This window comes from Bos taurus, chromosome 8, assembly GCF_002263795.3.
Source record: "Bos taurus isolate L1 Dominette 01449 registration number 42190680 breed Hereford chromosome 8, ARS-UCD2.0, whole genome shotgun sequence".
NCBI lineage: Eukaryota > Metazoa > Chordata > Mammalia > Artiodactyla > Bovidae > Bos > Bos taurus.
In genome coordinates this window covers 51992435-52009686 of record NC_037335.1, presented here as the reverse complement: position 1 = coordinate 52009686, position 17252 = coordinate 51992435, and the positions used below count along the sequence as shown (strand labels likewise).

The window sequence follows — 17252 nt, the reverse complement described above, 5'->3', positions numbered from 1 at the left end:
TCTGTTTCATCACTTTCAGGTTGGGTGATCTTAGGCAAATGATGTAAATTTTATAAGCCTTGGATTCCTAACTCTTATAACACAGGGCCAATATTAAACACACATCTCTATTTAAACTATATTAGAAAAATATTAGAATAAAGTATAAGCACCTTATACTTTAGCACGTGCTAAGTGCTCAATGAACGTGATCTATTTGAATTATTACCATCAAGTATGTGTTGAAAAACATCCAATATTTTAAAGAGGCAAACAAAAGCTCTTCCCTCTTAACCTTTCCTCACATCAAAAAGAGAATTTCCGAAGAAATGGCAGAGGTTCTCAGGTGTAAGGAGATCTTCCCCTATACACACTGAAATCTTTGGAGTCACCTTGCCATGGCTCCTGCAACAGCCCAACCTGCCCTGCTCGAGTGATGAGAGTGTCAGGGAGAGCTGCTGTCCACCTGCACTGTTGAGTGGGACATGTGCAGATAGCAATGTGTTTCTTTCTTGCAAAAAAGAAATGCAAGTCAAAGAGGGTCTCACTGCCCCTGGGCCTTAAGAAGAGAGGTGTTACGGGCATGTTGCTTCCATTCTACTTCTTAATCCTATTACATCCTTATCATCTTGTCAGCATAGACAAATGCTCCTGAGCTCCTGCTAACACTCCCTCTAATGCCTTCCCTTGTGGTTCATTCTTTCTTGGTCTTGGGGCTAATAAGCTGGCAAGCGTCTCACTGTCCCCTTATTGTTGTTTAGTCACTAAGTCATGTCTGACTATTTGTGACCCCGCGGATTGTAGCATGCCAGGCCCCCCTGTCCTCCACTATCTCCCAGAGTTTGCTCAAACTCGTCTATTAAGTCGGTAATGGTATCCAACCATCTCATCTTCTGCCGCCCCCTTCTCCTTTTGCCTTCAATCTTTCCCAGCATCAGGGTCCCCTCAGGTGATTTCTACTCAAATGATGCTTTGAGTCTCATCTCCCTTTGAACTTAGCTTCATGGCTCCTTTATTTCCCCTTATGCATGAAAGAGTTTTCTGTGTAAAACTCTGGTTGGGGTCCAGAATCTTTCCACAACCTTCCACTTCTGGGTAAGACTAAGAGGAGGGAAACTGGGAGAAATGCCAGCCACATTCACCCATCTCCAAATGAACACAGATTCCTAGTGTTGCTAGGTACTAGGCTACATTCTCAGATGGGAGGATGTAAGTGACCCCCACACACAAAGTAACAGAGGATATTTAAAACTACAATAAAAACTATAAAACAAAGCGCCAAGGGGAGGATGTCACGAATGGCAGAGACAGCGGGCCCAGGAGAGCAGAGGAAGGACCGTGACAGACGAGGACATGGGAGACATGAAACAGTCAGCCTCAGGTGTGGGCTCTGAGCGATGCAGAATTCTGACCTGAGGAGGCGGGACAGGACAGAAGGCCACTCTGGGAAGGAATGAAGTGCAAGGAGGCAGAAAAGCATGAGCCACGTATTTGGAATGCAATGGATGTATAGAGAAGCAGGGTCAGGGACTGCAAAAAAACAAGGTAGACTGGGGGAAATAATTCTGGCAATAATTTACCATAAAGATTTTCAAAAAAAATTTAAAAAAAGTTAAGGTCTTTTTGCAGATTATAGAGCAAATTGATAACATATAAATTTCATGATAAAGTATCATATTCTAGTCAATTTTTTAGGGATCACAAACATAAAACCCTAAGGTTAGAGAAGTACGTTTTCAAAGGAGGCAACATCAAGTGAATTTCTAGATCATTCTTCCCAACACATTAAGTTTCCCTTGCTGAAAGTTTTTGCTTGAACCACTGTGTGCGTGCTCAGTCACATACGATTCTTTGTGATACTTTGGACTGTAGTCCACTAGGTAAGTTCCTCTGTCCATGGGATTTTTCAGGCAAGAATACTGCAGTGGGCTTGAACCACTGAACTAGCTACAAGTCAAACACTTTTCAACTATTTTTTTCCTAGTCTAGTTTTTAAAAAATTGTTACCCAAAGTGAGAAGGTACATTTAGATAACTCAAGTTAGGAATCTGTTACCTACCAGCAGAGTCATTTCAATGATTTCCAAGAGCCAGTATTCATTAACCAGACTGGTTTCAGAGTAGAGTTGATGTGTACCAGAGGTGAACACAACTATTGCTAAGTCTCAGGGTGTCTGCCCTTTATGTTATTTTCCCATCTTCTGACCCAAACTTACAAAACTACTACACAGAGTAAGATCTCAAGTAGAAACACCTTCAGGATCAGAATTTCTCTCTTTGTCCTTAGAACCAGAGAGTTAACTTCAAAAAAGATCCAGAAAATAGCTCGGGCCATTAACCCACCAGTGGCGGGTCCTGAAACAGGAAAAAGTCCTTGCTCACTGTTTCTCTGTCTTCCTCATCCCAACATTGCTGAACAACACACAACAGGATGCCACAGGCCCTGGCCAGCAGAACTCACCATATACCACATGCTTGGCCACTTGGGATCATTGAAGTAAGTGGACTGGGCGCGGCTGAAGTCATAATCCCTCTTGGTCCGTTTTTTTACCACTTGCTGTTGGATCCACTCCACCTGCCAAGAAAGACATTTGGTGAATGTTCAAGTTCTATCCAATGACAGTCTGAGACAGTTCCCATCCTGTGTCAGTCACAGGTTTCATTCTGGAGACTAGAATCCTAAGTCTAGGAGCTTCAAGAGTCCCTAGAAACCCTGGTTCTATTTTTTAAGGTAGATAGGTTTTGCATTCTTTTATGAAAGATCATTCATATTTCTCAACAATGTGCCAACCCCTTAAAGCTTTTTCAGAAAGAACATTTAACTCCCAATTTATTTTAAATCGATAGTGTTAGTTTTAAAAACTGATTTATTCATCCTAAGGGCTGGCAAACTTCTTCTCTGAAGGTCCAGATAATAAATATCTTCAGCTCTGCAGGTCATACAATCTCTGCTATAACTACTCATTCTGCCATTGTAGCACCATAGACAGTAAATAAATAAATGGGTGTAACTATGTTAAAAGATGCTTACTCCTTGGAAGGCAAGTTATGACCAACCTAGACAGCATATTAAAAAGTAGAGACATTACTTTGTCAACAAAGGTCTGTCTAGTCAAGGCTATGGTATTTCCAGTGGTCATGTATGGATATGAGAGTTGGACTATAAAGAAAGCTGAGCACTGAAGAATTGATGCTTTTGAACTGTGGTGTTGGAGAATACTCTTGAGAGTCCCTTGGACTGCAAGGAGATCCAACCAGCCCATCCTAAAGGAGATCAGTCCTGGGTGTTCATTGGTAGGACTGATTTTGAAGCTAAAACTCCAATACTTTGGCCACCTGATGCGAAGAGCTGACTCATTTGAAAAGACCCTGATGCTGGGAAAGATTGAGGGCAGGAGGAGAAGGGGACGACAGAGGATGAGATGGTTGATGGCCTCACTGACTCAATGGACATGGGTTTGGGTGGACTCTGGGAGTTGGTGATAGACAGGGAGGCCTCACGTGCTACGGTTCGTGGGGTCACAAAGAGTTGGACATGACTGAGCAACTGAACTGATGTTCCAATAAAACAGTGAATAAAAACACATGGGAGGCTGGATTTGACCCATAGGCCAAATTTTGTATAAAAATTTTCAATGTTCTAGGATTACACATCAAACTATCCAGGGATCAAATGCTCTAGGATCACAAAATTTTTTTAAAATGTCTATCCACACAGAGTGGTGGGAAAAGCACTATTTGGGTAATCAGAAAATCAAAGCTCTACTAGGCCTGTTTCTGGAATAAAGTGGGAATCGTCACTCAATTTCCTGAGTCACAGGTTCTCTGCCAGCTCCAAAATTCAAAACCTCTACGTTTGAGAAACGTCTTAACATTTAGCCTCAACTTATGCTTAAACATAAGGGAACTTCTGAGTTTGATACAGATTTGTAACCTAAATGATATGGGTATGAATGGGGGTATTTTTAAAAATAGGAAATCATTATGGCAACATAAAAATAAGCATATTTCATTTTGAACAAAGCATCTCAAATGTAATATCAGCCCAGGTGGCATTCTACAATTTGTTCCTAAATTCTCTTTTGTTGATTTCTTCTTTCCATAGCTAATTTAATCATACTATTCTAAAATGCTTCCTTCCACCATTTATCTGTATTCTCCATAAAGGAATTAAAAACAGAGTGACAGAGATGTTATTGTCCACTACTGTGATTCTATACCCATACCATTCAATAATGACTTCCTTCCTATTTCAAAGATTACTGGAGGAGAAGAAATATTAAAGGAGAAATGAATACGCTCAAAATGCACGGCTATAAACAAGGTTTGTTGTTGTTTAGTCATTAAGTTGTGTCTGACTCTTTTGTGACCCCATGGACTGTAGCCCACCAGCCTCTGTCCATAGGATTTTCCAGGCAAGAACACTGGATTTGGTTGCCATTTCCTCCTCCAGGGGATCTTCCCAACCCAGGGATACTAGGGCCAAAAGCCCAACTAATAAATTTCTATGATTCTCATATTGGAAAATATTATTCAACAAAATATCGGAGGGCTTCCCTGGTGGCTCAGTGGTAAAGACTCCACCTGTTAATGCAGGAGATGCAGGAGATGTAGGTTCGATCTCTGGGTTGGGAGGATCCCCTGGAGAAGGAAATAGTAACCCACTCCATTATTCTTGCCTGAAAAACTCCATGAACAGAGAAGCCTGGCAGGCTACATTCCATTGGGTTGCAAAGGGTCAGACATGACTTAGTGACTGAATAACAATTTGGTGTGCAAGATGAATTTAAATAGTGAATTCTTAGTTATATCACTAACAAGGCAAACAGAATCACATAGCCTCCCAAATAAATATAAGATCTATTTATGATTAGGATCAACAGCTCAACATCATATAAGTACCTTCTCTGATAGGTTATTTAAGCAAAATTATGAGTACAAAGTCAATAAACGAAAATAATATTCTGGAAAATGAAAGTTTTCTGTTACTGTTTTAATTAATCTATACCAAGTGACTCTCTGGCACTGAATCATTCTACATCACTTACACACATGCACATACACACAGACACACGTGTATACACTAAATAAAAAAAGATGTGTTGTGTTAGTTGCTCAGTCGTGTATGATTCTTTGCAACCCCTTGAGCTGTAGCCCCGTAGGCTCCTCTGTCCCTAGAAGTTTTCCAGGCAAGAATACTGGAGTGGATTGCTGTTCTCTTCTCCAGGGGATCTTCCTGACCCAGGGACTGAACCCAGGTCTCCTGTATTGCAGACAGATTCTTTACAATCTGAGCCACTAGGGAAGCCCAAATAAAAGGTATTACAAATTATTTCTTTAAAGTATTGAACAATAGTTTCAAGGCAAGCTAACAGGGATTTTGTTTTTGCTTTATTTCAAGAGACTGCTATTCAGAAATCACACTGAAACTAATGTGTCATTAAAAATGTGTATAACTTTTTTAATGAAGAGACTAATTTCCAAAGTGACCATGTTTCCAAAACCACAGAACAAAATCAACTTCCTTCTTAAAGTAGAGCAGCAAGCATGGGCATTTTGTCTATTTCAAGGAAACATTTTAATCTATTTCAGACAATCTAAGAAATGAGTTTCTTTCACTCATTTATTCATTCAATATGCAGTAAGTGCCTATTCAATACCAGACACTGGGCTGGGAATACAAAGATGACTAAGAATAATCTTTGCCTCTGAAGGACTTAATTTTACCAAAGAATATTTAGCAAGTATTCTACAGTTCTTCACTTCATAAACATGTTATCTTCATAAATGACATCTGATGCAGGATCTATCACTATACTAAACAGATCATTCATGAAAATTTTGACTATGCAATAATATTTATAATTCTTATAAATGTCTATAAGACATTTATTATAACATTTATTATAAATGTTTATAATATATAACATTTATTATTATGTATTATACTAATATAATTATTATTTATTAATTTAACAGTTATAAATTCTTATAACTGTCTATAAGATTTACCCCAACAAGATTGAACTAGTTCATATTTGAACACTTGGTAAGATCCATTTGGACAGAATGGTTTTCAAACTAACCCTATATTGGTGGTGGTCTTTCCTAAGAGAGCCTCCATAAATTCTGAACTGCCAATGTCTATTTAGAAATCAGACATTAAATCTCGTGTGGACCCAATAATGAAATGACTCAAGCTCAGGACAAGTCTACAGTGGAGTAGGGGTGAATAGCTGTCTCTACAATGACACTGTATGTATTTCTCCTTATGTATACACACACAGAGAAATGGATAAATAGGATAAGTATGTGAGAAAAGTAAGTGACAGTCATTTTCCTAAATGAACTATAGGTATGAAAATAGAACAAAATATCTCACAAGCACCGTCTCTTCTGTAATTTTACCAAACAAAAACGCTTAGTTACAGGATTCAGTGGCTAGAAGGTAACACAGCAAGTTGGCCTCTACATTTGACTATAAGTCACACTGCCTGATCACAGAGCTGCAAAACTCAAGAAAAGCACAGTTGGGTTTTTTTTTTAGTGTCAAATACCATGTATTTTGCTTTGGTGCTTTATGAGTCCTGAGCCCTACATTTTTGGGAAAGCGGGAAAAGCACCTCTTGGGGCAGAAGATTTCTATGACTGGAAAGACCATATTTATATTTTTAAACCATTATCCATATGTCTGTCCTTGAGACCTTAAAAAAAAAAAAAGAAACTCAGATGTAATGCGTTATACAGGTTTCACCTCTTGACAAGAAGCCCAACGCAAAGAAAAGCCACTTAGAAATTTATTTTCATAAAACTACAGCCAGCCCAGGAAAAAAGGAAAACAGTGTGCTTTCCCTCACTGGTTTAGCTTCTAAATGTTCTATTTCCTATATATTATGAATCTACATTAAAGTCAGAATTAAAAAAAAAAAAAAACTTCAGTCCTGATCAGTGTAGCCTCCAGTAATTTCACCACATGTGCGGTACATGGTGTTAAAGGCACTCCCTCCCTCTATGCAGAGCTTACTGCTGACGTGGTCCACATGAACAGTGGACATTTGCCACTCCAGGATCTTTGGTGAAACATGTTTGCTTTTGTTAGTTTGATATGCCACACGAAGCACACTAATGGATGATTATGGGAAGCCTATCTACACAGTCTCAGCTGAACTCATATCTCATGATTTTGGAATTTACCAACTTTCTGATACTATATACATGAGGAAGGAAATCTGTCACCTATCAGAGAAAAGGATGTTATCCTACGAATCTGTATTATCTAAGTATGGACAGTATGTGTGTGCTCAGTCAAGTCCGACTCTGCGACCCCAAGGACTGTAGCCCTCCTGGCTCCTCTGTCCATGGAATTTTCCAGGCAAGAATACTGGAGTGGGGTACCATTTCCTACTCCAGGTTCTATTCCTGACCCATGGATCACACCCATGTCTCTTGCATCTCCTGCATTGGCAGGTGGATTCTTTACCACTAGTGCCACCTGGGAAGCCCATTATATAGCTAATCACAAAATAGAAACAGAAAATCAATGGTGGTATTACAAGAAAGACAAATATGGCATGTATTATTTACATGTGGAATCTAAATAAAAGTCAAACTGATAAAAATATAGAAAAAGTGGCTGCCAGGGGCTGGGGGTAATGGGGGAAATAGGGAGAAGCTGGTAAAAGATATAAACTTTCAGTTGTAAGATGAATAAGGTCTGAGGATCTAAGGAATAATATGGTGACCATTGCTGATAACACTATATTGTACAATAGAAATTTGTTAATAGCGAGTAGAACTTAAATGTTCTCACAAAAAAAAGATAAATATGGGCAGTGATGGATGTGTTAGTTATAAATAACTAGAAGGGAGAAATCCTTTCAATAGATCAAATATATCAAATCACAATGATGTACAATTTTATAGTTTTAAAAGTCAATTATGCCTCAACTGAAAAAATATGTAGTGTCACTTTAAAAATGCATCCCATAGTGAGGAAAAATCTTCCCTTTAGATATTAAAGCTAATGACTGAAATAAATACCGACATAAATATCTGTATCAATTGAATGGGATGGAAAGTCAACAAACTGACTGAAAATATGCAAGACTAGACTATGTCATAAGGTTGCTATCACAAATCAATGGGGAAAAACAGAGTACTTTATAAATGATGTTGAAACACCAAACAACTGGGGGAAAAATAAGATTTAAACCATTCCCACATCTTAATCATTAGGATCAATTCCAAATGAATCATATTAAAAGTAAACAAATAAACCTATAAAAGTACCATAAGAAACCCAGATTTTTTTAGGAGATTTTAAGAAATAACCTGAGAGTGAATGATGTTTATGTATAATACAAATCAAAAAAGTGATTTGGAAAAATTGATAAATTCAACTAAATCATAAATATGGCATGGCAAAAATTACTTCATAAACAAGGTAAAGACAAATTAGAAAAACATATAGCAAAGAGGAACTAAAGAGCCTCTTGGTGAAGGTGAAAGAGGAGTGAAAAGCTGACCTAAAACTCAACATTTGGGCTTCCCTGGTGGCTCGGTGGTAAAGACTGCATCTACCAATGCAGGAGACGAGGGTTTGATTCCTGTTCGGGAAGATCCCAATTGCCAAGAGCAACTAAGCTCATCACCACAACTACTGAGCCCATGTGCTGCAACTACCGAAGCCCCCATGCCCTAGAGCCTGTGCTCCACAACAGCAGAAGCCACCACAAGTAAAAGCCCATGCATCGCAACTAGAGAGTACCCCTGTTCACTGCACCTAGAGCAATGAGACCCAGCACAGCCAAAAATAAATATTAAAACACACACACACACACACAGAAAAACTCCACATTCAAAAAACCAAGATCATGGCATCTGGTCCCATCACTTCATGGCAAATAGATGGGGAAACAGTGGAAACAGCAACAGACTTTACTTTCTTGGGCTCCAAAATCACTGCAGATGGTGACTGCAGCCATGAAATTAAAAGATGTTTGATCCTTGGAAGAAAAGCTATGACAAACCTAGACAGCATACTAAACAGCAGAGATGTTAATTTGCTGACAAAGGTCCGTCTAATCAAAGCTATGGTTTTTCAGTAGTCATGGATGGATGTGAGAGTTAGACCATAAAGAAGGCTGATCATCAAAGAATTGATGCCTTTAAACTGTGGTGCTGGAGAAGACTCATGATATTGCAAGAGATCAAACCAGCCAATCCTAAAGGAAATCAACTCTGAATATTCATTGGAAAGACTGATGCTGAAGCTGAAGCTCCAATACTTTGGCCACTTGTTTGGAAGAGCTGACTCTTTAGAAAAGATCCTGATGCTGGGAAAGATTGAAGGCAGGCAAAGAAGGGGATGACAGAAGATGAGATGGTTGAATGGCATCACTGACTCAATGGACATGAGTTTGAGCAAGCTCCAGGAGATGGTAAAGGACAGGGAAGCCTGACGTGCTGTAGTCCATGGGGTCGCAAAGAGCCAGACACAACTGACTGAACAACAGCACCAACAACCATAGAGAAAATGCTCTTTCCCTTAGATGTAAAGAGTTCCTACATTCAATAAGAGAAAAAGCAGTAGGAGAACAGGTAAAGGGAATGATACAATAATAGCTGAAAATATAAATCAAGTTTCTTTAACATATAAAAAGATGCCTAACCTCATGAATATAAATACAAAAAAGCAAATCAAACCCACACCAAGGTAAAGCTTTTCACATCTCACCTTTTGGATATAAACACTCTAAATACTGAAGACATTTTACCAGTGAGGAATGTTAAACAGTCATCCTCACATAATGGGACAGGAATGTAAATCTATCCAACTCTGTGGAGAGTAACTGGACATGACCTACAGAAATCCTAAGATGTCATTCAGTTTTTAGAAATTTACCTTACATTTAAAAAATATTTTATTTAAGTATAGTTCATTTACAATGTTACATTAATTTCTGCTCTCCTCCATTTTTATTAACACATGTCAAAATGCAAGGCTATTTACTGAAGCACTTCTAGTAATAACTGAAGTAGTAAACAACCTGAATATATACTGATAGAGATTAATTAACTAAATAACAACACACCAACATAGTGAAGTACAATGCAACCATAAAAGATGATGAAATGGGCTTTGTATCTTGACAGAGAATAGTCTCCATGATGTAGCCTAAGATGAAAAAAAAAAAAAAGGAAAAGTACCACAGACTATAAAAGATACAAGTTTTGCACCTCTCTGAGGTCACTGCTATACACAGAGAACTCTGATAACACTGGCTGCTTTCTTGGCTGCTTGGGGGCTGGAGGGTGGGGGTTGAACTAGGTGGTTGGGTTGAGGTCCAGGAACAGGAGGGAAATCTTTTACTGCTGACCCTTCAATATCTTGTTACTTTTGACCTATGCAAGTATGTTGTATATACAAATGATTTTAAATTTCCTTTAACATGTTCCATTGGTTACTATTCTATAACCCTATAATATCAAATGTGACAAATGCCTAAATTAGAACATATTTTAAAAGCAATAATGATAAACATAGTATATAAAAAGTACCTTAGGTGGTTTTAATGTATGTTATAACACAGACAATATAGAGAAAGATGGGTAAATAAGAGAAGATGGGTTGGAATTTGGGGAACTTGGTTTATAATCTCAGATTCTCTACCAGCCACCTGTGTGACCTTGTAAAATCTTTATGGGCCTCTTTTATCTATAATAATAGAAGACAGACTAAATACGTTCTCCACTCTCTCTCTTCTGGCTTTGAAATATTTATCTGTGTGTGTGGTCTATCTCTGATTTGTCTGAAAATAAAAAGTTCGTGTTAAATGCAATACAGAGGTGAGGCAGGTGCTCCTGTGGACAGATGACCTTAAGTCATTCTGTGCAGATGCAAGATGAATATTTAGAAAGGAATACAGTAAATTATATTACTACTTCTATGACTCGATGAAGCAGATGCCAGGAAATAAATATGTGTGCTTCCATATTTCACAATATTTATTAGCTTTAACAAAACAGGGAAACGGAGCACAAAGGGATTTCTCTCCTCAGTTTTCTTCTGACTTTGAAAACAAACAAAAAGTCCTACTTAAGGGAATATTGGCTATGCACTTTTTTCCTTTGGACATAAGGGACTGATGGAGACGATTTAGCACTGACAAGCTACTTCTAAACCTTAAAATCTGAAGCCAACATATCCCCAAAGTTTTCTCAAATATTGATTAAGAAATCAGAGTTAATTAGTGAAAAGAATCAGAGAATTCAGTGAAAGTCTGCATTCAGGTAAGGATGCTACAGTCTTTAAATCTTCCTCTATCTCAGTTCAGTTCAGTCACTCAGTCGTGTCCGACTCTTTGCGACCCCATGAATCGCAGCACACCATGCCTCCCTGTCCCCATCACCATCTCCCGGAGTTCACTCAAACTCAACGTCCATCGAGTCGGTGATGCCATCCAGCCATCTCATCCTCTGTCATCCCCTTCTCCTCCTGCCCCCCAATCCCTCCCAGCATCAGAGTCTTTTCCAATGAGTCAACTCTTCACATGAGGTGGCCAAAGTACTGGAATTTCAGCTTCAGCATCAGTCCTTCCAAAGAACACCCAGGGCTATCTAGTCACTAACAAATAATCAAGGTGTTACTAAATACTGACACTGTTATTTGATGTGAGTCACTCTTTTTGTTGAAAAAACCATAATCAAATTCTGCCATTTAAAAGAACTATATTTGTAACAAAATAAGCATTACTGTTTATCTGCAGGAGAATTTTCACTTGATTTCTTTGAGATAGGCACATTGAATTTTATTTAATGACTGTATGCATCAGAAGCTTATATTAGAGAATCGTCAGGTCAGGACTATGAGGAATCATACAGTTTTGAAAGGTAACTGAGAAGAAAGTTGTGAAATAAACATTGCACATATGTTTACTGCTACTGCTAAGTCACTTTAGTCATGTCCGACTCTGTGTGACCCCATAGACGGCAGCCCACCAGGCTCCCCCGTCCCTGGGATTCTCCAGGCAAGAACACTGGAGTGGATTGCCATTTCCTTCTCCAATGCATGAAAGTGAGAAGTGAAAGTGAAGTCCCTCAGTCGTGTCCGACTCTTCTCGACCCCATGGACTGCAGCCTACCAGGCTCCTCTGCCCATGAGATTTTCCAGGCAAGAGTACTGAAGTGGGGTGCCATTGCCTTCTCGGCACATGTGTTTAGAACAGGGTAAAAGAAGACAACACAGGCCACAGTAAAAAACCTCAACCGTCCTAAAACTCTATAATTAGCTGGCTTTCTCCAAGAGAATCCCAAAATTTTAAATGTGTCATTAATTTAATCATGCTTTATTTAGTTTTGTGAAAAACTCATGGCATTATGTTTGTAACTGTATCACTCACTTTGAGAGAATTAGAGTCATATTTATTCCCTCAAATTATTCCACTCTTATTTGCACACTTAATTTCCTAGACTGTTGTCTGTTTTTTCCCCTCCCCATTCCTGGTAAAATGACGTGTGAGAGGGAAAAAGGAAAATGGTTACATCCAATTAAAGCAGCAAAATTTATTCCCCACCTTCAAGGCCTCTTCTTTCATTCATCTAATCACTCCAAAAATATTATATTGAGTGCCTACTATGTGGCAGACATTGTTTTGAATGCTACAGAATGGCAGTGAGCAAAATAACCAATTTCCTGCCTTCAGGCGCTTTCCATTCTCCTTGAAGTTAGGCCATAATAATGGAAATAAATAAAAGATTATGTAATAGATTTTCATAATGTTAAATGGTGTAAAAAGTAAATAACATAAGGTAGTCCAGAGTGATTATGGAGGAAGAAGCTATTTTAGGTAAGACAGTCAAGAAAGGTCTTTGAAAGATGTGATATTTTAACAGAATCCTGAATAAGAAGTTAGTCATATAAATGTCTCAAGGAAAATGTGAATAACTAATGCAAAGGTCCTAAAACACTATGCATCTCTATTTTGGCTTATCCATGGGCCACAGATGCCCATGGCAATCCCTTGAGGCCTAGAGGTGGGTATACCAGGAGTGCATTTCACCCTCCAGTGGATGGATAAGGAAAGAAATTGACACAGATCATGCAAACTGGTTCCCAGTCATCTGGTCAACTAACTCTGGGCTCCAGCTTACCAGGGAAAATTGTCTAGAAGAAGACACAGGTTCAGGGTGGGTATGTTTCCTAGACCCCAACAACTCCTCAGCTGATAGGGACAAAAACTCAGCTGAAAAAAATGTTCAACGAGGCCTCCAAAGCATAAGGCCCTCTAAAGCATGAGGCCTTGGGCAGAACACCATTTTGACAATGCTCTTGTGATTCTAGCCACTATAAACTGGTCCAGTAAGGAGCTTTGAGGAAGACTCTGTTCTTTCAACTATACTGACATAAAAACCACAGGTTCGATGTCATCTAAATAGAGGAGAAATTATAAAATGACTCCTAGGATAGAAAGGAAACCAAGTATGAAGCATTCAAGCATAAGACAAGGGTAATGACATAAAAGACACTTGCTCCTTGGAAGAAAAGCTATGACAAAGCTAGACAGCATATTAAAGAGCAGAGACATCACTTAGCCAAGAAAGGTCCATATAGTCAAAGCTACGGTTTTTCCATGGTCATGTACGGGTGTGTTGGACCACAAAGAAGGCTGAGCACTGAAGAATTGATGCTTTTGAACTGTGGTGCTGAAGAAGACTCTTGAGAGTCCCTTGGACTGCAAAGAGATCAAACCAGTCAATCCTAAACGAAATTAACTCTGAATATTCATTGGAAGGTCCAATGCTGAAACTCCAATACTTTGGCCACCTGATGTGCAAAGCTGACTCATTGAAAAGACTCTGATGCTGGGAAAGATTGACGGCAGGAGAAGAGGTGACAGAGAATGAGATGGTTGGATGGCATCACCAAATCAATGGACATGAGTCTGAGCAAACTCTGCGAGATAGTGAAGGACAGGGAAGTCTGACATGCTGCAGCCATGGGGTTGCAGAGAGTCAGATACAACTTAGCGACTGAACAACAACAAAGGGCATAAAACGCTATTCAGTGTAACAGCAGGTGTGGAACGCTGTATTAGAAAACAGCAGATATAGTTAATCCAGCTATCTAGGACGTATCAATTACCACCTCTGCAACTCCATGAAAAAAAGGATAGCATATTGGAACAAATTTTGAAAAACAATTTCACATTAAATTAGTTTATATTAAAAAAGCAAGGAGCGTATTTCTGGAGCTATATGTAAAAGTATCTAGCATGTATTCTTCATAAAAGCAAACAGACAAGAGTTAGGCTAGACTATGTCACAGACAGGCAGTGCAGAATAATGAACTGGGAACATATGCTGCCTGAGTTCTTGATAGAATGTCACCAATCACTAGCCTGGCTGCCTTGAGCAAACCATGTACATCTTAACTTTCTATATTCTCATCTGTAGACAACATTGCTGTGAAGCTCCAAATATATTGTGCTATATAAATGCATGCAGGCTCATACAGGATTTAACACCTTGAATTTGAATTGCATGTTTTTTTCCCACTTTCTTGAAAGAAAGAAACTAAGTTTTAGTGTTCCTAGTATCAAGGGCAATGCTTGACAATAGGCCCTCAATAAATAGGTGTAGAGGGGTAGATAATATTTTTACATTGAATTAATATATTTTCTATTAGGTATGTTTTATTGGAGCAGGCAATGGCAACCCACTCCAGTACTCTTGCCTGGAAAATCCCATGGACGGAGGAGCCTGGTAGGCTGCAGTCCATGGGGTCGCTAAGAGTCAGACACGACTGAGCGACTTCACTTTCACTTAGGTCTAGCTATCAAAAAAAATTGCAGGAAATTTTAAACAGGAGAGAGTGCTAAGAAGGGAATATGCTTAACTCCATCAAACGTAATATGGTATTTCAGAGTTCAACAAAAGGAAGATGACAGCACAAGAGTTTTTACTTTACTAGCAATGAATAGGATGGTTCTTTCTACATACTTTAAGGTATCATGGAACCCTTCTTGGTTTAATCCCCGACTTGAAATCTCTTGCTATACAGACTTTTATCTTCTGAGATGGGGCCATTTCTTCCACAATACCAGTCTAACTCTTGGAAGGAACAAAAGACAGTGTCTAAATTGAAATGGATAAACATACATGAATGAAGTAGTGGTTGACACAGGACAAGAACCTGGAATATTATCGCAGAAACTAGCAGTCTTTCATAAACTACAAGGGCCCAGGGTTAAATAAAGTCAATGATTCCCACAATGCTAAAGGAAGCATTCTCTCAGATTAATAAAGAGCATCTCCGATATTTAAATGGTCAACAACTTGTCCACAAGCAAAGCACACAGTAGAAGCATGGTTTTAAAAGCAGTTACAGAGGGGGAATATAAGAACAAGAAAATGATTTAAACCGACTCAAAGCAAAATGAGAAAAGGCGCCAAACTGATAAGAAAAAAACAAGCTGGGGCATAATCCTTTAAGGAACACTTATCTTCTAAACTCCAGACCACCCATCCTAGGCACTAGTAATAATACCCACAAGCAATAGTATTTTCCCCTATGTTCAATAAAAACATATTGTTGTTGGCCAAAAAGTTAAAGAAAAACTCGAATGAACTTTTTGGCCAACCCAATATATATTTTGCTTTACCTTTCCAGGAAAGATAATTTCAGAAGATGTCACTTCCTAAACTTTCTTAAAATCCCTTGAGGGCATAACACATTATATTTGATTCAAATATAAGATATCTGTCTTTTGAGACCAGTGTAATTTGTCCTTTTGGGAAAAAAATAACTCCCTATTCCTGGGCATGCCAAATTGCTTTCCAGTGCATAAAAACAGAATTCAATTTTTATTTAAAAAAAAAAAAAAAGAAGAAGAAAAGTGTGTGTTTGTGTATGCAAGCACATAGATGCACCTAGCACATGGACTAGAGGTGGTAGAAAGAAAAACCAGTGATATACATTCACTAGATACTTAAATGGCAAAGAATCTTACATTTTTTATGCTGGGTTTCAGGTTCTTCTATTTTAAACTTTAGGACAAGTAGTGCAAGCAATGAGAGGAAATTCGAAAACAATTTTGATTGCTTAAAAGTATTAAAAGGAAATGGAATTCTAAAGTACCTAAAACTAATTCTACTGTCTGCATGCCACCTGGAGTTAAATTTACACTTTTGATTAAATGCAATCTTAAGGCAGGGATTAAATTGGGACAGCACAAAATTCCCTCCAGCTTCACTCTGGGATTAAGATTATCACAGCATTAAAAACATCATGGCATGACTTCATTCTACATGTATTTGTCTTTTGAATAATTGTCCTCTAAGCAATTTGAAAGCCAAGGCAAGATAATTAATAAAATCCATTGAGCATTTAAAATTACACCTCATTCTGCCCTTAATAGAGCTGAAGTTTTAGATAACTACCAAAATGACAATTTTACCTTAAAACAAAGTGTTAATCACTTAATAGATTCTGATTCTCTTTGACCAATCCTGCAACTCTGTGTATAAATCATTCAAGATATTCCCAGATCTGTATTTGCAAAAATTGGATGCCCTCAAGTTGTATATCAAGTGAATACAAAGACGAGCATTATTTTTTACAGAGTGGAGAAATTGTTCAATTCAGCTGAGATTAATATAAAAAGAGGCAAAGGCTGGCAAAGGAAAGGGCAGTCATTCTCATTATTTCTCCAAGCAGAGGACATGGGGCGATATGCTAAATATCAAAAGTATGTCAGCATCTTACTTCTTTATATAATGTACCACTTAATTCCACAGCTCATGAGCAATGATTGTGAAAGTTGTAGTCATACAAGAAGAAACACTTCTCCAGTGACTATTCAGCTCCACTGCACACATTGTCTTATTCTCTAAGCTATTTAAATATAAATGGCAATAGCTTTTGTTTCTAATTTCCATGGACCCTAATGTTATGAGTTGATCACAGTGGAAAAAACCTGAGGGGGAGGGGTGAGTACATAAAAATTCAGAATTGGGTATGCAAAGTTTTAATTTCATCCATTTTATTCTTTTTTCAATTTGAGGTCTTCTCAATACTTTGGTAGCTTCTGTTTTTAATCTTTCCAGCATCTGTAAACCTCTTTATTGTCAAGGTCTCAAATCCTGGAAATCAAGAAACTGCTGCTTGTTAGGTTGGTAAGCTTGAGCACTATGAATCAAATGGGGTTGGGCTAAAAATCAGTGTCTTCTCTTCCTCCTGTTACCAAAAGATAAATGTACAACTTCAGGAGTGAA

The 17252-nt window shown here is 38.4% G+C and overlaps 1 protein-coding gene across 4 annotated transcripts in view; it reads right to left on the bottom strand.

Annotated features, from left to right (window-relative positions):
• The window catches only part of PCSK5 (proprotein convertase subtilisin/kexin type 5), a 519623-nt gene that overhangs the window by 421462 nt on the left and 80909 nt on the right, over nt 1-17252 (bottom strand). For all 4 annotated transcript variants that reach the window (XM_024996182.2, XM_024996184.2, XM_024996185.2 and 1 more), the window contains exon 3: nt 2440-2553. In XM_024996182.2, coding sequence (XP_024851950.1) covers nt 2440-2553 — 114 coding nt within the window. The remainder of the gene's footprint in view (nt 1-2439; nt 2554-17252) is intronic.